The sequence below is a fragment of the Lepidochelys kempii genome, chromosome 2 (genome assembly GCF_965140285.1).
Source record: "Lepidochelys kempii isolate rLepKem1 chromosome 2, rLepKem1.hap1, whole genome shotgun sequence".
NCBI lineage: Eukaryota > Metazoa > Chordata > Testudines > Cheloniidae > Lepidochelys > Lepidochelys kempii.
In genome coordinates, this window is record NC_136381.1 from 105,950,645 (window position 1) to 105,972,517 (window position 21,873).

Sequence of the window (21,873 nt, forward strand, 5' to 3'; positions counted from 1 at the left end):
TAACTATTTGTTACACAAATATTCCTTTCACAGAGGTCAGCAATCAGCACCCTATGTACTGAAGTGTAGCGGAGTTCATGATTCCCTTTCTGGTTTATCTTTACAGCGAGTATCTGGAAGTTCACCAGACAGAGCTGGATAAGTTAACTACTCAGTTAAAAGACATGAAAAGAAACTCGCGGCTGGTATGTGTTATCCGACGATTCAAATGATAAAGTGTTCTATGCTACTTGCACAGATCAAGGTATCGGAGGAAAAGGGGGGACAAGGGAGTTTTAAAGGAAAGCAGTTCTTCTAGGGCTGTCAACATTGTATTTCAAAAGTACTGTTTTCTTAGCACCCCCACCCTACCCCTCCTCCCACTATCATCATCATCACTAATAATAATAAACAGTACTCGCCTACATTCGGCAGGGGTATTTCTTGTTGGTTTTTGCCGCATTCAGCAACTCCTGAACTTGTTGTACAGAGATGAAAAAGTAAGGGACATCCCTTGTACTAAGGGACAGTGGACCACCCTAGGTGAGCTCCCACCCAGGATCCTGTTTGATATTTCAGCTATTTAAACATAATAGGGCACTGGGGGAGTGTATCATTCAATGAAACCGTATGACACACAAGCAAATAAATTGGTTAGTCAGTAAGGTGCCACAAGTACTCCTTTTCTTTTTGCGAATACAGACTAACACGGCTGCTACTCTGAAAGCTAATCATCATCTCCCTTTCTTTATTGCAGGGAGTGCTGTATGATCTAGACAAGGTACGTTACCCTCTGGGGCAGTGGTGCTGCAAAGAAAACATTAAAAGTTGAGTGATATGTACCCAGACCTGGAGACAGCTGGGCACAAAGAGCTTCTCAGAGCCCGATTCTCTAATCAGATACCACCGATGGGGAGAGGCAGGCAGGATTTGCCACTGACTTCAGTGGGAGTAGGATCAAAGTCCTGAGGGGTCAGAAACAATCCATAGGGAGTTCAGCAAGAACCCGCTTCAGGCAGGTTACACACAGAATGGTAACCCCCAAAATAAACTCTAGAGAAACATACAAAGAAAGTCAGTGGAGAACGACCTCTGATAGCTACTGCCTCGGCTCCAGCCAGCACTTGCTCTGGAATTTGGACGTATATCTGCCACCTCTTCATTAAGAGACGGCCAAATATACTGCTAGGGCACTTCAGTGGAGTTGTGCCCACTTACACAAATGGTCCACCAAGTCTTCAGAGTATTTCTAGTCTGTACACTCACTACTGATCCTGCAAAAAGCAAAGGCCTTCAAGCTTTTGAGGAGAGCTGGTTGAAAAATGGCAGTTGTTCTTCACAGGGAAATGTAAAAAAAAAAAAAAAAAACACCCCAAAACTTTAATGAAAACAAAGAAAAAAAATGTAAAAACCAAAACATTTTGAGTTTTCAAAGAACTTCTGGTAACATTTTGGCATTTTGAAAACCAAAAACTAACTGATAGTAGTTATTTTTTTACTGAAAACATACACATTTAAAATGAAATTTTTTCAGGTTTTTTTTTAATTGAAAAAATATTTTTAAATGAAAATTTGTCCATAAAAGTTTGTGTTTTGGTCAGAACCATTTTTGGACAAAATAGATTGGGATGGAAAAAATTCAACCAGCTCTACTTTTGAGTGAAAGACTAATTACGTTAAGATAAAGCACCTGATCTGAGGTTCATACACAAAAACCTCTCCAGAATGAAAGAAAGCTTCACAGTTTGGAGAAGAAGAGTCTCTTTGAAGCTCACAATGGCTTGAGACAGGAAAACCAGCTAAAGAGAAGATTTCTGCAAGGAATCTATATAAAAATACAATCATCTGAGCTAATGGAAAAAGTCTCTCATTCCTCTTATTTATTTGCAGCAAATCAAAGCGATAGAAAGATATATGAGAAGGCTGGAGTTCCACATTAGTATGGTAATGAACAATTCTATCATGTTTCTTCTATATCTGCTTTTATATTATTAAGAAAACCAACCATTGCCTAGTGTGAAAGCTTCCACTCCAGAGGGACCCACCTCGCTGCCTCTCCCCGATGCAGTTAAAGTACTGCAATGACTCCTGAGACAGAAACAAAGAAAGGATTTTAAAAAGCTTTAAAACCTCTGAGGTTCGCCAGTTCGACATGCACACCAAACACTCCCACTGACAATGGGTGCAAAGGAAATACAGGGTCAGGCCCTTCATGGGTAAGCTAAGATCTCATCATAAGTTTCCTTGAAAGATACAAGTAAAGGCACACTTGCACCTGCAAGAAGTTTAGGTTCACAATTTGATCTATTGCATATTAAAAGTCTCACAGTCAGACTGCGAGTGTCCTCTGGATTTCAACACTAGTTTTTACACCATTTTACTCCACTGGGCCAAATTCTGCTCAGTTACACCGGCATATACTTGGAATAACTCCATCCAAGTCAGTTGGTGTATTCTAGATATACATCAGTCTGCCTTAGAATCAAACCCACAGTATATTTTCTTTTAGTCATTAATATATATATTAATTAACATTTTCCCCAACTTGACAAAATGATGTACTTATATGATAGATGAAATGTCTACTGAGATTCATTTAAAAAACACACACGCTGCTTGTTATATACAAGAGTGACCAGGCATACAAAAAACACTTTAATTTCATTGTTCTCATAATCACGAGGCTCAAAGAAAATCTTTAAGAAATACAGTAGGTTGAAATTTTTTCTCCAAACAATACACTTCCTGGCTGGTAACCTGCATGTCAAAATTATAGCCTAAAGCACATTTTCTATCTAAATCCCTCCTATGCCATCCCCATCCTGCACAGAGCTACTGGTTTCTGTGTTTATGAAAAGAGATGCTAAACATAAGAGGAACTAATAAAAACAACTCTGCTTGCTCCATATGTTAGTTCACTGCTCTATAACCCATGGTGACAAATAAATAGACCATTGTGTGAGAGAGTTTTATAACATCAGATCTTAGGCAGCTATTTAGGAAAATGGTTTTTAAATGGATAGAAGCAGAAGAATCTTTCAGAACAAGGACAAACTGTGCTGTCTTCTGATAGCGGCAGTGCCCTGTCAGTGTTAAGTACTGTTGTCATTCTATACAGGAAACAAAGCATGGAAAACAGGAAGTGTAGTAACAGGTGGCAGATCTTTACAGTGGCAAATGAATTCATCTTAACCAGGCTCACATGTGCAGACACAGAGTCTGAGCACAGGGGTAGGCCCCACCCGGATTATGGTCATAAATAGCAAGTGAAAACTATTTATAGCAGCTCTTTAGAATGGAGACTAGAGGGTTACTAGCTGGAAAGATTAAGTGCAGTGGGCTTGCATCTCAGATAAGCTTGGTTTGTAATTCTGAAGTGTTAATAAAGTTACCTTTTCTCCCATTAATCTTTGTTGCAGTATTCCATTTGTAAACTGCCTTCTGTTTTAGTTACAGGCCTCTCAGATAAATTATATCCCTCATTATGAACCCAAATCCGCCTTGTTAGTCTGATTTTTACACTTCGATTTTTGAAACTGTGACAGAGGGGGCTCAGATGGGGTATACTCAATCACACTTCTTGTTTCCCATTCAATTGGGAAACAGGCAACAGTATTTTTGTTAGAGATAGAGCTGAATGGGAAATTTTGATTTAGGATCTGAACATTCCTAAAGTTTGGAGATCCAGGTTTTGGTTCAGGTTAATTTCTAATGTAGAAAAAATAAAGTCATGGTGGCAGGTAGTATATGAAGTCAAGTTAACACAAGTTTTGATAGAGACAAGTTCTGCTGTGAAAGATCCATGACCGAGCAGCATTAGGATGCAGGGCATGATCCGCTAGAAAAAAGTGGAATATATAAAAACTGAATCTTGTCCACTGTTAGCAGGAACAGTGGGAAGAACTAATGTGACAACCTCCTTGTAGTTTTAGTTTCACAGAAAAAAATCCAACTCCTAAAATAACTTCGTTTTACTAATGAAACCACTTGTTCAGATTCAGCAGCCAGCTGCAGGAGATGAATCTGGTAGAAGTCCCACTGCTGCAAGCCCCCAGCAAATAACTCCGCTATAACAAGTGTGCACACGAAGGATAAGGTTTTAAAAGAAAAGCACAGTTGGAGTGTTGGATAAGCATAAGGAATTATTAATAGCATATGGAGCTTTTTTCCTTTAAAGTTATGGTCTAAAACTGGCCCACATTGGGAGATAACTACGACCAAGATTTCCAAAAGTGATTAGGGAGATTTGGGTGCCCAATGTGAGACACTTTCAAGGGACCTGAATTTCAGAGGGTGGACAATCAGCACCCAAAACTGCTAGTTACTTTTGAAAATCTTAGCCCAAGTTGTTACCATCTAATGGATGTTCAGTGGTCTATATGAAATGAGTTAAAGGCCTCTGTCACAGTTTCAGGGTAACTGTACCTGTATCCTCCCCACCCCCGTGGCCCACTCCAGGAGTTTTAAGGCTGCACAACCCCCTTACACTCAGATATCCCCAGTCAGCCAGTCTGTCTAAAGGCCAGTGCCTGAGCTTTGCTTTCTCCTCAAGGGCTATGACCAGTGTATTGCCAGCAGTTACAGGTTGCCACACAGCTTTTTCTCAGCAAGCACCTTTATTGCTTAAGGTAAAAGCATTACACAGAAAAGTATTAATAAATAAAAGCTCCTGCATGCATGCTAAAACCTTATCAGAGGTCAACCATCAGTCTTTTAGAGCCCTAGTAGATCAAAGTCCTGCCAACCCTTCTGCAAGGGTTGGGTCCTGCCCTGGGACAGAAGGTCCTGTCCGTTTGCTGGATCAGAAAGAAGGCTCTGAGTCAGTTCAAGCTCATCCGTTTATACCAAAAGTCTTTCCTTTGTTTCTTAGTCTCTGGAAAACCCAGCTTGAATCAGTATATACAGATAACAGGAGGCGGTGGTACCTCTCTAGAGCTGTTTGGTCTCAGTGATTCACTTTAATCACCTCTCACTGTTTTTAGTCCCTGCAGGAGCTGTGGTAACCCTCCCCTATGGAGCAGAACATAATCAATCATACATAAACCTTCATAGCTTTCATGCAATATTGTCCCCAAAGATATTGCATGTATTTGCAGTATCTGTCACAGCCTCCATCCAGGTCTTGGCATTCACGCTGCAGGACTTGTGATTGACACTACCTGGTATCAGCATAGTGGCCAAGGCTCTATTTGGAAACTCAGCTACTTTCCCACTACTAGAAAGAACTCCTCCACAACAGGGCAGTGGTATGTTGTGAGGAAGCTTTCTTTCACTGCCACTATTGTGCGATCCTTGGTTTTGAAACCAAACAGAGGACATTACTACTCCCCAGGGCTGTCAAATCCAAGCTCTTTTATAAGCTTGAAATTGATCTCTAAAAGAGATTTAGAGAGTTCTACAAATCCCATATGAAAACAGTAGCTGGAGGTCTGCAGAACTAAAGTACAAATTGCTGAGTCTCTGTTGTCTTGATGAAGTTTTACAGCAGAGGATGTTTTTCCGTATTGCATCCTTATTAACTTTAATGTGATGGCATCAAAGCTACAGTTGTTTACCCGCTGGTGTATCTAAAAAAAAAAAAAATTCAGAATTGTTCAGTTCTATTTCCTTTTAATGGAACCTATTTTACGATTCCTTTGGGTTTCTTTATTTTAATGTGCTTTCGTTGTTCCTGCTAGGTGGATGAGCTGTACGAAGCCTATTGTATCCAAAGACGTCTTTGTGAGGGTGCCTGCAAAATGAAGCAAGCATTTGCAATGTCGCCTGCCAGCAAAGGTGCTCGAGAGAGTTTGTCTGAAATCAACAGAAGTTACAAGGAATACACAGAGGTATGTGCTGCTCTGTTTAGTCCAGTCCTGCACTGCTTGACATCAATGGGAGTGTTCCCATATATTTCAATGGGAATTTTGTCGGAATAAGGACTGCAGGATCCACCTGTAAATCAATGCAGCTAATTACTTTTCACTTTTGAAATATTTGACTGATTCGAAATATTATGGGACTATTTTGTATTTACTGCCATGGAGCAGTGGGAGACCTGCAAATACAAGCTTGTCACTCTGTCAGAGATGGATGGAGTGGGCACAGTGACATTATATTGTAATGCCACAATATCTCCATCGAAACATGCATCTTGGGGCCACAGTTCAGGAAAAGGCATAAGTCTGCCCTGAGTCTATCTGTACTCCAACTAAAATCTTCCCAATTCTGCAGATTTCAGTACATTATGGTTTCCATTAGCTTGGAACCCATTTGTGTAAAGACATCTGCTGCATCATTTCTAATCGTACTCAGTATTATCAAATCTACTTTATTAACGTGCGATTGCATCATGATCTGGAAAAGCTATAGAAAGGTGTGACAACCACCACAGCTATAGCAATCTCCTTAAATACAGAGAAAGCATTGGGTAGAGTCCAATGCCCCTTTTCTCGTAGTGTGTTCCACGTAGCTCAAAGCATAAAAACATGTTGAGATCCACCTTGGAACAAATCCTTGGCTGGAGGGAGGGGTGGGAAAATGATCCGCTTCGTTCTGCCAATGCAAGGATTATAATACAACAAAAGAAGAACATTGGGCCAAATTCAGCCTTAGTGTAAACAGGCTTGGCTCACCTGAAGTCAATAGAGTTGCATCTGTCTATTCCAGGACTGACTTTGGCATATTGATTTTAATTTGAGATACTTATTTTTATCTACTGAACATTGTGGGATCATTTCTTTCTAAACTTTTTTTTTTTTTTTAAACAAAATGTGGGAGTTTGGCCTGATGTCAATCTTCCTTTTTCCAACACAGAACATGTGTACCATTGAAGGAGAGCTGGAAAACCTATTGGGGGAGTTTTGCATCAAGATGAAAGGTAATTGCCTCCCTCCCAAACCTTCTGCATAAACAGAATTGCCAGAGCTCTCTCTGTGTGTTTCTGAGAGCAAAAGCTAATTTAGGTTTAATGTATGAGAGGTTTGTTTTTCCTGTCACATCAATTGCTGAGCCTTCAGAACCCTGACTTACACCCACACCCAGTAGAATTGATCATACTAGTTTGATGCGCAATTCTGTACAGTGAGCTCTTCAAAGACAATTCTTCCTATTTTTGAGGGAGATTGGGTAATTAGACTGCATTGCTTTGGTTATCGAGATGAATGTGTGATGCAGTTTTTAAGGCAACTGTCTTTTGATTGCAGCAGAAATTATTATTGTCATAAATGGCCAAACTTCAAAGACCTGACCCTGCATCTCCTGCAAACCCTAAGCTTCCAGTGAAATCAATGGGACCTTATGGTAGCCTAATTTTTCATTCCATGCACATCAGTGAGGAATAAGCATCGGGAACGGAGTACTTAAATAAAAACCCTGATTACATGCAGAAACCCCTAACATAAAAGCCTGGGAGAAGAGAAATGATAAACGATGCATCATCAGTATTTTCTCTGTGAAGTTCAATGCAGGTGATACAGCAACGTTGTTGTAACCCTAGGATCTGAGGGTGGAGCTGAAATATATGTCTCTGAAAAGCTTAAACATCTCCAGTCATGTCCGTGCAAATCACTTTTATTTTGTGTCATGCATTAATACCAGTAGAGCAACACAGTCTCCTCCACTTGTACTGAGTGAACAATAATGTCAGATGGTAAAGGGCCTTCGCTCTATTTTCATGCATATGATGTTTAAAAAAATCATGATCATTTTATGAAGTAAGGACAATGGCCTTGCTAGCCTTCCGTTCAGGATTAACTCCCACGTAGAAAGGAGGGGTACTAAACATCACCACGTGTGTGCCATGGTGCCACCTATCTCCGGTACTCTAGGTGCTGTCACAGGCCTAAGTGTTGGGGGATGGCACACAAGTCAACTAAACTAACCTCCCACTATTCCTCTCCAGCCTCTATGGAAATATACTTTTATCAAGCTGTAGGCGTTTGAAGAATACTAGGGGAGAGGCATCCTCCTTCCAGGTTAACCTGTTACAGTGCTTTCATACTGCTTTTCAGACTAACTTTCCCTACCACTCCCTTTTGCGTCCCTTCACTCAAACAAATGCTGTAGGCCAATCCCCCCCGATCAAAGACAAAGATGGAGCTGCAGTTTTAAACCACCCTCTCTCTCCCCCTCCTATTGGGCTGAAGAAAATGTTCTTTACATAAGATATGTTCAGTGATACTGCCCAGCAGAGACCAAGTTAGCTGATACGGGCATCTTTGTAGAGATGGGAGCAGCAGCAGAGTGCTAGTAAACGTAAATTATTTATAAACAATAAATAAATTAGAAAGTGGGAGGCAACATGAGCCCTGACAGAGGGCTGCGTTGTTCTTCTGCTCCCAGTGTTCAGGAGAGAGTAGAGAATATGCTGTGTTCTGCTCAAACCACCCACTAAAGAAGTGAAAGGAAAGGGTCTAGGTCCAGATTCTTAACGCAATGACCAACTATGATCAACCAGTAGTAAAAGAATAGGGTTTACCTGCAGTAGGTTGGATCTAAACACCTCTTGTTTTTTAAAAAGAGGGTTTGTTTTGTGGGTACGGCAGCAAAGACTGGAACTCTAGAGTCTTGCGTTTGATTCTCTGTTCTGCCACAGATTTCCTGTGGGACTTTGTGTTAGTCACGTAGGCACAGATCCTCAAAAGTACTTAGGCACTTCACGCCCTTTGAAATCCATGGGAGTGAGGTAACTAATACCTTTAAGGTATTAGTCTCTCTGTGCTGCAGTTCCCCATCTGTAGAACAGGGATAATGCTTCCCTACCTAACCAAGGTGTTAAGAGGATACATTAATTTGTAAGCTACTCAGATACTATAAGAAAAGGAGTACTTGTGGCACCTTAGAGACTATACTATAGTGATTGGGCCCATATAAGAATTGTTTAGGGTGATATAAAGAGGTGTAATTAGGAGTAATGGGATGAAATAAAGTTGAAGACTTTTACGCCAAATATCAGCAATAGCTTCCTAAGAAGGAGATACGAGAATCTGCAGGAAAGTGGAAGAAGTTCCCTCATGTGAGACCATTTAAATTAGGCTTGTGAAAAAATAGCAGATGTGTACAGTAGCTGTAGGGAACAGTCTTGCATGGGCAGGGAGAGGGACATAAATGAGTGTGTATCTCAAACTCCTATGCATCTATGAAGAGAAAGTTTCTTAAAAGAATCCTGCTCTTTATAATTTGTATATAAATTTGTATCTGTTTGGTAACTGTTTGCAAGTAAATGTAAAGCAGTTATCAGTGATGCCAACTCTTATGAGCCTCATAATGATAAGCACACATGTTATTCTTAGATGTTATTCTTAAAGCCTCAGATGTTATTCTTAAAGCCTCAGCTTATGAAGTGATATGGTTACATGAGAATCTCCACTTTTTTATGTTTTAAATACAAGCTTTCAGCCCTCATGTTTACAGAGAAAAGCTTGAAAACTTGAACCCTGAAGGCTCCGCAAAAGGCAAATAAGAACCCCCCAGATTAATTATTTTTAACCAATCTCATTATTTGTTTGAGGCCTGACTCATGGTTTTTGAACAGTTGGGGCTGGCAGTACTGGCATTCTCTGGATTTTTATATCAAATGGCAAATACTTCTTAAATTTAGGAAGAGCTCTTACTGAAACGGTAAATTAGGCTTGTGAAGGATTGCTGCCACCTACAGACAAGACTTGAGAATAGAACACAGTATTATTGTAAGCCTGTAAGACACCAGGTTTATGTACTTAGTGACCACTTCACTAACTGCCTCAAAGCCAAGTTCTCTCCCTACATACTAAGTTGGATTCTGCTCTCAATTACCTTAGTGGAACTTAATTGTTGTCAGAGAAGTGACATCAGTGTAAATGAGAGCAGTTTTGGAGTATAACCTTGGTTATGAATGAGTGTTCCGTATGTGTGTATAAAATATACCAAGCAACATTGCATATGGTATTGGAATCAATTTACCTGCAGATCTAAGCTTTCGTTGTGCAATTCAAAGTATATAGTCTTAATGCTTCACTGAATACTTGCATTTAATAGAGGTGTCGCAATTATATGTGTGTCCAAGAGCAGAATTTGACTCAAAACATGTCATGGCATATATTTAATGCCATTTATGTCAATCTAGGATGCTGTGTGTTGCTGAATGTGGCGACCTGTTTCAGTTTTATCAGGAGTTGAATCAGTTTGGATAGTGAATATACTGAACAAAGAGCAAACTAACAGACAGCAAGTTATCCAAGATCTCTCTAACATGACTGTCTACTTGCGTTACATTCAAATAGTTTTGTTCATTTCACATGATCACCATTTATAATAAACCTTGACACAGAGATCATGAAAAAAGAACGAAGTTGTAAGCTTATGTGATGTCCCCTGTAAAGCTGTTCGGTTCTTGATGCAGTTTCCATTTCTTGGGGCTGTAGTAGTGGCTAAGAAATGCATTTCCAATTCACCAGAAGATACTTGAGATTTGGGGCTTGTCTTATTAACTAATTTGTAGAGCTGCACTAAAGAATTTGAGGGGCTAGTAGGAAGTCTTTATAGTTAAAATCCAGCCAGGAGCATAAATCAGACATTCAAACCCCAAACAAACCAAATCCGTGATTGTGTTATTCTCTCAACTACCAATGCATCCTACTCTCATGTTGCCCAGCAACAAAAAATGAACCCAGCAGCTTTCCTGCCATCCGTGGGATCTTTATAGAAGCCAAAGAGGCAGCCTGAATCTCAAACAGTAAGAAATACTGGTGGGTTCAATTCCCTTAGAAAAGGTGTACAAAGTGCTGATGCATATGGCATGACTGCACTGATGCCATAAAAGGAGTGCTAGGGTTTTGATCAGGTCTTAAGCATTCAGCTTATACAAGTAAAGGGAGCTAGAAAGGGAACAAGGTGTTAAATAAAGAGTGTCTTCTGAAAATGATCTCAAATGTCATTTGCTCTTAGGTCTGGCTGGTTTTGCTCGTCTTTGTCCTGGAGATCAATATGAGGTAAGTATCGTGTCAGTTTCCTTAGTATAAAATAAGCGGGGGGGGGGGGGGGGAATTCCATCACTGTGTACGTGATCCTGAAAGTAACTTATTGTGGTGACACCTCTGGAAAGAGCCGCTTTTTCCTGATGTATATAGCAAGAAAAGCCCCACTGTTGTCTTTATGACTGAATGTGTCAACAGTGTCAGCAGTGAAGACTTCAAGATCAGATCCAAAGTACTGGATAATGGCTATTAAGATAACAATAGGTCTGTCTTTAGTTTTGTTTTAGAAAGAAATCATGTCTCACAATACCTTATTCTTGGCATAAATCTCCAATTCTTCTATGCAGAAGATGCCTCATTTATCCAGTCAGGGCAGATAGAATAGAACAAATCCATTAGAGCAACACTATATCAATGGGACATTAATACCAGGACAGAATATATATATAGGAATGACAGAATAGGTTGTGCTGGTGGGGGAGTGTCACTATATGTGAAATCAACTCAGCCTCAGAGTCAAATATAGTAAAAATCTTAGATGAATCAAACTGTACCACAGAATCCCTATGGATAGAAATTCCATGCTTGAATAATAAGAATATAGCAGTAGGAATATACTACCAACCATCTGACCAGGAGGGTGATGGTGAATCAACTGAAATGCTCAGGTTGATTAAAGAGGCTATAAAAATAGAAAACTCAATAATGGGGATTTCAAGTCTCCTCATTTTGACTGGGTACCTGTCACCTAGGACAGGATGCAGAAATAGTTTCTAGACTCCATTAATGACTGCTTTTTGGAGACAGGATACTGGACTAGATGGACCATTGAACTGATTCAGTATGGCCATTCTTATATCAACCTTTATTAGATGCAGATCAAAACCAACTAGAACCTTTGGAAGTCAGTAGTTTGATAAAAGATCCCTCCCCTTTTACCAAAACCCACTTATTAGTCCACCAGTCACCATTTCTTATTTACAGTGGCAGGCCCTCCATAGGGGGCAGAGAGCTCACTAGCTAGTAGCAGGTCCCCTCTACAGAAGACTGGCCAGGCAGCCTAATTCTCCCATACCAAGATCCTCCAGCTAGGGTGGCCTGCTGTTCTCCCTGCTTTAAAATGTAGCATTAGGTATGGGGCTTCACTTAAATGTGTGGCTTCACTACCTTTATGCCACAGAGTGCACAAAATCTTGGAGCATGCAGGATTTCTCTCTGTCTTCCCGAGGGAACCTGTCAGCTCCTAGAGAATCCTGGTGCCTGAAAATAGAGGTAACAGACAGCCCTGTGATCCTCTCCCCTAGCTAAGGGGATAATAGAGTAGATAAGTGAAGCTGCGGCCAGAAGAGGTTGTGTGGGGAGGAGAGAATGGGACTCCCCATGCAACCTCAGATCATTCGGACAAGTGTCTCTCAAGCATATCAACTTGTGGTGTTTCTGCAAATCTGACCTCTGAATCTTTTCAGTCTGTCCATCTCTAGCTGTGATGCAGTATTACTAATGACATCACCATCTCCTTTTTCTCAGTCTCAGCTGCTGAGAGGGAAGGGATTTCTGGTATTAAGGAGTTGCCTTCCCTTTCTGCCCTGGGTTCTGGATCATTAGGAGCAAGTATTTCTGTAAGACATCTAGTGCTATGAGAGCAGGTTTACATTATTAAATGAATGTGAGAACTCAGTGCAGTGCCCCTTCCGCATAGACTTTCCTCCCTGTTTGCTGGAAAGCAGAGTTCAGCATTCATAGCATCTATTCTTCAGGTGTATTTCAGAAACTACCCTTTTCCTCATATCTTTGTCTGACATTTGTCGGCTGAGAACAGGTTAGAGCATGCATGCCAAGGAACTAAGAGGACTTTTCTTTATCATAGATTTTCATGCGTTATGGCCGCCAGCGATGGAAATTGAAAGGCAAAATTGAAGTGAATGGCAAGCAAAGCTGGGATGGAGAAGAAATGGTTTTCCTCCCTCTTATTGTTGGGCTGATCTCCATTAAGGTAAACACACCAATTTGTACGGTCTAGCCACCTGCTGCTAAAAGCTGCCCATAAAGCTGAAATAGAATATGAGGCCCTGTTCCGAATACTACTGCTCTTTACCCTTGCAGGTCACAGAAGTTAAAGGACTTGCTACTCACATTCTAGTGGGAAGTGTTACCTGTGAGACAAAGGACTTGTTTGCAGCTCGGCCTCAGGTGGTTGCTGTTGACATTAATGACCTTGGCACTATAAAGCTGAACCTTGAAATTACCTGGTAGTAAGTAGAACTGCTTTACTGCATCAGCAGCTTTTCAAAACCAAGTAAAATCTCATATCCTCTTGTTTCCCTGGTGAAGAGCATTGGTAGACAGTGATGTCTTCCGCTTTACCGCAGACTTCCTGTGTGACTTGGGGTTAGTCATTAAAGGTACATCTATACTTGAGGCAGCATGTAGAGTACAGACACTGCTCGCCCAGCTAACGCAGGTGTAAATAGCAGTGTAGACTGTAAGGCACAGCTTAGTCAAGTAGAATAATGCAGATTGCCCTATATGCCTGTACCCTAGGGAGGGTACCCTACATGGCTCTCTACTAGGGTTGCCAAACCTCCAGGAATAACGTCCAACCAAAATTGGCAACGCTACTCTCTACAGGCCCTGGCAGTGCCTCTCATGTCTACACTGCTGTTTTCAGCAGAGTAGTGTCCTGTTGCCTCCCGCTGCCAGAGCCTTTTCCTGTCATTTATAGCTACACACCACAGTGACGAGTGTGGACACAGACTGTCTCACTGCAGTATGTAGCTGAACATGTTCTACATATTGTTGCAAGTCTATACAAGGTCTTAGTGTGCTTGTTCAGTTCTCTACCTGTATGAAGGGTAGAATAGCCCTTCTTCACTTCACAGAGGTGTTATGGGGATAAATACATTAAAGATTGGGGCACTCAAATGCTACGAGATGAGGGGCATATAGGTACCATACAGATGTTGCCTAATCAAACTCAAACATCTGAGGGTAAAATTGGGCCCTTCTGATATGCATGAAAATCTTAGTTACACTGGTGCAAATTTTAGTGGAGATTTACACTAGCATAATAACCAAGAACAGAATTTGGCCCAGAGCATTAAAAACTAGCCTTCACGTGCTTGACACATTGCTTCACGGTAGTGAGAAATCCCTTGACATGCTCACCCCACAGCAATAATAAGCCTGTGATGATAGAGCAAGGGTTCAAAGCAAGATTTTATGGCATTTTAATGACGTATCTACCCGTCATCTCTAAACAAACACTGAAGTATTTACTATTTCCATTTGTGTATGTTCTATCTTATAATGCAATAAAGCATGAAACCGATCATGACAACTGCTGTATTCCATCGTGATGTAACAGCTCTATTGGTAGTAGAGTGCCTTACTCCTAATTATTTTTTATACCTGTCATCTCAAATGCAAGAAAATTCTTCATGCTGTAGGAGTCACATCATATTAGCATACATAAAATTATTCCTGGCAGTGGACTGCTTTTTATCCTAAATGAGAATCACACTTCTGAGCTGTCTAATGAACAAGATTTTCTCTTTAATGGTTCACTTAAAATCTGAATTCTCCTTTTTAGATATGCTGCTAAAATCCATTACTTTTCTTGTGTGTCACGTGCAGATTCTAATGAAATAAATGAATAATAATAAAATAAGGAAACAATTTCCCTGTAATTGCGATGCAGTCTCATTCTGCCTAGGGTGAGATTTAGTTAATTATTTATTTATTGCAGCCCATTTGATGTTGAGGACTTGACCCCATCCACAGGCAATGTGAACAAAGCATCTGCTCTTCAAAGAAGAATGTCCACGTATAGCCAAGGGACTCCAGAAACTCCCACCTTCAAGGATCACCTATTCTTTGTGAGTTAAGTTTGGCCCCACATAATTATGTAAAGAGACCCTCACTGCCTCATCAAAATAGTAAATGCTTAATTGCTTTAAAATGCATTTTTCCCAGCTTCATCATTATGCCATGTTAAACTCTTTATGTTTAGCACACATAATGCTAAAGCAACACGCTTCCAGCTGTTCAGCCTAGAAGGAAAGCGTGTTTAGGTTCCTGTAACCCTAAAATATAATATGGTCAGTTATTGGATGCCCATACTTCTGCTTGTGTGCTTGTAAGATTTGGGGAGACTTTATAAAATGTATGTCTATTGGGCAATAGCAGTTTAAAACAATTAGATTAAACAACAAACTAGGATTATTCTAACTCAGGGTGAAATTCACCCTTATGCAAAGGACCTGCACAAAGCCAAGGTGCCACTTAAGTCCCACTTAAACCATATTTTGATGGGTGAAGTAGGATTTAAGTAGTGCATTGGCCTTGCACTGAAATGAATTTCACCCACAATTAATATCTTTAAAGCTGGCCATTTAAGTGCTATAACTATGATGCATTCAACTAACTCCCCCTTTTGCTTTAACTGCTGAAGAAATGGATACATCCTCCGCAAGACAGGCCGCAGTTGTCAGTTTTAGATACTCTGCAAGACACTTTCTTTGACAGGCTGCAGCGCAGTCGCTCTTTCAGTGACCTGCCATCTCTCAGGCTGAGGCCTAAAGCAGGGCTAGAGCAATATGTGAGTTTTGCTGGTGGGAGGAGGGCGTGTTTGTGTGGGTGTGTGTAATGAATGATTGTTTCAGTGCTCATGTTGTTTCATTTCTGTGCATGCTCTGTTTGATCCTTAACATCACAGATCCTCTAGTTTGCTGACTGGTTGCAAGGGAGAGACTAGGAGTATAAAGCCCAATGCTGCTCTCAGGAAAGCCAATAGCAAAATTCCCATTGACTTCAATATGATCAGGATCACAGCCCCTATCGAGGGATGGGACAGAAATTCAGCTACAAATGATAGTCAAACAACCCGTCTTTAGGGATGCAAAGTTAGATTGGTCGATATTGGTCTATATTTTTCTTGTAATCCAACTTCCAGCATTGATAGAAAGTTTGAAAATGTATGCACATGGAAAAAAGCAAAAAAAAAATAAATAAATAAAACAGAACTTCAAATATATTTAGACTTAGAATGAAAGATACAAAGAGCTCTGGGCAAAAGTTCAGTAGAATTTTGGATGCTTTAATCTTATAAACTAAGCCAGTGTATAAATGCTTACAGCTTTCTTCAGCAAATTGTCAGCAAAATATTTGTCACTTTTCATCTGTTTTGTGTTCATATGTGAGTTGTGAGCGAGTTTGCTGTGCAATTCAAAAAATTCTAGGGTAAGGACTATGTTAAACAACAGGCATTATACTGTAGGCTTTCAATGTCATTCTGAAGAGATTCTGATACCTCCTATTTTGCTCTGTTTTTTTTATTATCCCTTTAATGTTCTACATTTCATTTCTCACTATCTACTTTAAAGATTGGTTAAAATAACAGAAGAATTTGTTCTAAAACTTCAGAATGGCTCAAATCTGTTTATAGTGAAGAAGATAGAGATTTTTTTTTTAAAATACCACATTATTCATACTAAAGGAGAGTTAAATATAAGATATTCAGACATTTTGCTCCTTTTTACTGATGCCTTGTCTAACCAAAGGCTATTTTTCACTTAAAAAAAAGAAATGCATTCTGGTGAAATTCCCCAGTCAGATCTGTGTGGCAAGTTTTGGCTCCTAAATTTTGCTTTCCCTACAATGTATAAAACTCCCATAGAGCTCAGTGAGAGATGTGCACATGTGTAAAATGTGGAGAGCAGAGATCCACTGCACAGACCTAAATGCAGAAAATTCTGTCCATTTATACACACTACTACCTTCTACCTGTCAGTTTGTCAGAGAACTGGTGGAAACAGCATCATGCAAGTTCTTCTGTTATCTTTGATCTTCTAGATCAGTGGTCTACAACCTTTTTTCGCACAAGATCACTTTTTGAATTTAAAATCAACCCAGGATCTACCCCGCCCCTTCCCCGAGGCCCCGCCCCACTCACTCCATTCCCCCCTCTCTCCGTCACTCGCTCTCCCCTAGCCTCACTCACTTTCACCAGTTTGGGGCAGGAGGTTGGGGTGTGGGAGGGGGTGCAGGCTCTGGGCTGAGGGGTTTGGAGTGTGGGAGGGGGCTCTGGGCTGAGCCTGAGGCAGGAGGTTGGGGTGCAGAAGTGAGGGGTGCAAGCTCTGGGAGGGAATTTGGGTGCAGGGGTCATATCGTCACACTGTATCTAATCTCATAGAATCCACTGGACATTTCTTGAATTTTACTTTTTATTAGCGTCATTTGTGGTTTTATAGATCCAAAATCTTTCAGGGATTGTCACAAATCAATGCAACATTCTCAACTGTGGGGTGTGCATTGGCTGAGCCCTGGGGCAGGGGTTTGGGGTGCAAGCTCTGGGAGTTTGGGTGCAGAAGGGGGGTCCATGCTGGGGCAGAGTGTTGGGGTACAGGAGACGATGAGGGGGTGCAGGCTCTGGGAAGGAGTTTGGTTCAGGAGGGTGCTCTGGGCTGGGACAGGGGATTGGAGTGCAGGAGGGGGTGAGGGGTCTGGAGGGAGTATAGTGCAGGAGGGGGCTTAGTGCAGGAGCTTAGTGCAGGGGGTTGGGGAACAGGAGGGGGTGCGAGGTGCAGGCTTACCACAGGCGGCTCCTGGCCGGCTGTGCAGCGAGGCTCAGGCAGACTGCCTGCCTGCCGTGGCCCCACGCCACTCCTGGAAGTGGCTGGCTGCTGGCACATGTCTGCGGCCCCTTGCGGGGAGGGAGGCAGCAGGTCTCCGTGCACTGCCTGGGCCTGCAGGTGCTGCCCCCGCCAATGGGAGCTGCAGGGATGCTGCTGGGGGCGGGGACAGCGCAAGGAGCTGCCTCCCCCCACAGGGGCCTCAGGGACGTGCCAGCAGTCAGCCACTTCTGGGAGTGGCCTGGGGCCACGGCAGGGCAGGCAGCCTGTCTGAGCCCCGCTGCTTCGCCGGACTTTTAGCAGCCCAGAGACTGCTATCAGTTGGCAGAGTCTCCAGGATTGACCAGTCGATCACGATTGACGTGGTGGTGACCACTGTTCTATGTGATCTATGTTCACCAGTTACTCTTAGTGTAACAAAGACATTAATTTTTTTGTCAAAAGTATTTCATGAGTAAGATTGTGTCCCTGAAAATCATATAATATTAAACATTAACATGATCTAGTTAAACAGTTTTGTGATTCTGGGATATTTGTTATTGCTTTAGAAATGGAAAAAACGAAACAGGAAGTCTGAGCAATCATTAAACAAGTACAGACGTGCACAAAAGAACTGTAACAATATAACAATGAACAGAGCTTTTCTATGTGAAGTAGTAAACTGAATAATGCAAATTAAATTGCTGTCTGAGAATTAATCCAATTATACCTATTCAGATCTTACTGTTGTGTCACGCTCAACAGTGGGCTCAGTTTACTTTGCCAACAGAAAAGATACTGACCAAATTTCCCAGACCTGATGTAGCAGGTAGCCCTCCCACTGAAATGCACAGGAGTTGTGCCAGCTTATGCCAGGGCTGAATTTGTGTGTGTGTCTCTCTCTCTCTTTTTTTTACACACCTGTGTATCATGTGGGATGCATTCCTTGTGTGTTATTTTTACAAGTTTACATTATCTTTGCAGTCCAATTCGCCAGACGACATCTTTGAAAATGGGATGGCAGCCAATGAGAAAAGACCACTATCTTTCAGTTTTGGCGATATACCAAATGGAGATTGTGCTCCCGCACCCAGCACTGTAGATTCCTCCTCTGCCCTTAACCCTTCCAGTCCTGAAATTACTGTCACACCTCCAGAGCACAAATCCTCAAATAACCCAGTGATGGACAGTTCCGGCACAAACTCGTCCCTGGACTCTACACCTGAGTCAAAAGACTTGAAGTCACAGCCAGAGCATACACCAGTACATGAGAACAAGAAAAGTTCCAGAGTAGCCTCTGAAGTTCACCAAAAGCCTTCAGGCCCCGGGAGTGATAACCTGTTTATAGATTCTAGTGTCCCCGTGTCACTTCTACAAGAGACCGATGAAGTGTCAGAGCTGAAACCGGTCGAACTGGACACCTATGAAGGCAACATCACCAAACAGCTGGTAAAAAGGCTCACCTCCACAGAGGCTCCAATGACACCTGAAAGGCTGCAGTGTGAGGGATCAATAAGTGGTGAATCAGAAGGATATAAGTCTTATTTAGATGGAAGCATAGAAGATGCCTTTCAGGGGCTTCTCCTAGCACTTGAGCCACATAAAGAACAGTATAAAGAATTTTATGACCTGGACCAACAGGTGATGCATCTGGACGATATTCTCAAAGTAAGTATATTTTCAGGAAGCATCAATGAAAGAAAATCTGAGTATGATCGGCCCTATTAACTGTAAACAGCAAAGTACTATTTTTTCAGTCTGCTATCAAGAGCTCACTGGGAAAATACCTAAAACCAACTGATTCGCTCTGACCTTGATTGACCAACCATCTCTTTAGAGTGACCCATTTTAAAGCTTTGTTGTTTGCAGTTTGGTTACTATTACTTTACGTTCTTGAGCAATTTGTATTTTAATTTTATAGAAATTGAAAAAGTAGCAGGATACCATAATCAACAAAAATACATTTCCCCTGCTACAGAAATTACTTAGTGAAACTCTGACTTGTGTTATGCAGGAGGACAGATCACAGCAGTTCCTTCTATCCTTAAAAATCTACAGGCCAGATCCTCAGCTGCTATAATTCAGCATGTCTTCATTGATGTCAACAGAGCTCTGCCAATTTATACCAGCTGAAGTTCAGGCCCTATAACTGGATGAGTGGAATTGTTCAAAAATGTCTAGGTGGCTTAGGAGCACAAGGTCTACTGAAAGTCACTGGGACTTGTGCTCTTAAATCGTGTAGGCTCTTTTGCAAGCCCACCCCTAAGTATCTATCTAAATCCTAGAATCACAGAAGTGTAGGACTGGAAGGGACCTCAAGAGGTCTTCCGGTTCAGTCCCCTGCACTCAAGGCAGGGCTAAGTAATGTTACAAATCCTGTAATTAGTCTAAGAATGAGACTGAAGCTAAAAGGGAAAAGTATTTTACATATGTTACAGTACATAATGTCTTAACCCTAGATTTGTTTCACAGCTCTTCACTAATCACTGTGATGCACATTTTTCCCCACAAGAAGATATTCATGATTCTTTATCATGAGGACAGAGTTAATTGGGAATAACTGCTTTCAAGTGTTTCATATTCATATGCCAGGTGGTCTGTTGGAATGATCTGAGTAGTGTAGAATTAGCCACATAATTGAAGAAGAGCATAACTAAGGAAAGGAGAGAGAGGTTGTCCTTTTGCGTTACCATTTTAACATCTGTGTTTCCATTGGCATTTACAGCTACATGATACTTTTCCAAGTTAAGTGCTTTTCTGACAGCCAGTTCCTCCTGCTCTGACTCCCTGAACTAGCTCCGAAGTGGATTTGTACATGAGAGACTACAAGTATCAGTCATTTTTGAACTTCCCAGCTGCTCTGCTGCTTGTGCAAAAGAGGTCAGCTGTCAGAACAGTACTGGGGCAGGGGAAAATACTCATTTTCTCTCTGTGAAGCATATCATACAAAGGAACAGAGGGGGGATGCATGTGCAGGTGGGATACTTGGACTCTTGAAACCTCTGCTTCTTTGAGATCGCCATTCAACCTGTTAATTTGCTTGAGGATTGAGACTGTGGGTCACTAACCGAGTTGCTGGACTTCACGTTCAAAAGGTCAAGACAGAAGCTTGTTCTAGCTGAAGAAAGCTTCTCTTGACTATGTCAGCAGGAAGAGAAAATTGACAGTGCGGTTGCTACAGTTTTATTTTGTACAGGACAAAAGGAAGCTGCATTACTAGCCCATCAAACATGTAAACTGAATGAAAGGCTGGATAACACATACCTATCTAACAGGGGTGTTGTGAGGATTGTTTAATTAATGCTTATACACAGCCTTTGAAAGTGTAAGATACTGTAGATGCTAAAGTATTAATATTACGTACAGATGGCATAGATGCAAAACTGCACATCACCCCAAGCTGTGGGAAAGTGTGGTTCTGGAATCAGATCTGAACTTCTCAGGTAGCTCATCTCTCACTAATGGGCTAAACCAGAACTCTGAATCTTAACACCAACTTTTGGGAAGGTTCTGTTCTGGAACCATGCTTTGTGGCTACGGGCTGTCTCTGATGATGAGTTTAACTAAAACTATAGAAATTGCTGTGCAAAACTGCAGGAGCTGATCCTAAGTCAAGTTACCGACTTAAACTCTGATCTTGCAAGATGGTCCACACAAGTAAACCTCTGTCCCATGCAGAGCCCCACTGACTTCAGCATGGCTCTGCACAGAACGTGGGGTCTGTCTGCATGGATCACTATGCAGGATTGAGGTCTTAGAGATTTCTTACAGAGGCCATGAAGCTTTACTTACACTTTCTCCCTGTTGTTCTGATTTTCTCACTCAGTTCCTCCCTAGTGATATGAAAAGAAGGCATCTCCTCTGGTTGGAATTGTTACTTTCTGGGTTATAAAATTGCCTTTAGGAATCTCCTTGATTATGTTTATCATTAAAAAGCACTGTCTCCTGGGGTGACCAGTACCATGATGTTTGATAGAGGAATGTCTTGCTTTCCTCCTGCTTCCAGTCCTGTACGGTAATCTGGAGAGATGGGACCAAATTCATACCAGATTTAAACTCCATTGGAGTTATCCCAGGAATGAATTTGGCCAGTACAGCTTAAATGAATGCATGTAATTAAGCTTCTGTATCTAAAATTACTGCTATGGAATGTGCCTTACGTATTCAGCTTCCCACATGTTAATTAACAGACTGTCCTCTTTAAGGCCATTGAAGAGCTTTTCACTTGACTTTAAGTGAAATGTTTGTCATTTCGATAGGACGGAGTTGAACCCCAGCCTTGACATGTTTTCTATTTGGAGCTTTTTTAGTGTGCAGACTTTGATTGTATTTCTTATGAATATGAAGGTTCG

At 41.4% G+C, this 21,873-nt stretch overlaps 1 protein-coding gene across 1 annotated transcript in view; it reads left to right on the plus strand.

The window, feature by feature from the left end:
* The window catches only part of RIPOR2 (RHO family interacting cell polarization regulator 2), a 95,127-nt gene that overhangs the window by 51,825 nt on the left and 21,429 nt on the right, over window positions 1-21,873 (plus strand). Inside the window, 10 exon segments of the mRNA XM_073331852.2 lie at window positions 107-185; window positions 737-760; window positions 1,870-1,923; window positions 5,658-5,807; window positions 6,775-6,838; window positions 10,885-10,928; window positions 12,781-12,906; window positions 13,017-13,165; window positions 14,659-14,788; window positions 18,506-19,189. Coding sequence (XP_073187953.2) covers window positions 107-185; window positions 737-760; window positions 1,870-1,923; window positions 5,658-5,807; window positions 6,775-6,838; window positions 10,885-10,928; window positions 12,781-12,906; window positions 13,017-13,165; window positions 14,659-14,788; window positions 18,506-19,189 — 1,504 coding nt within the window.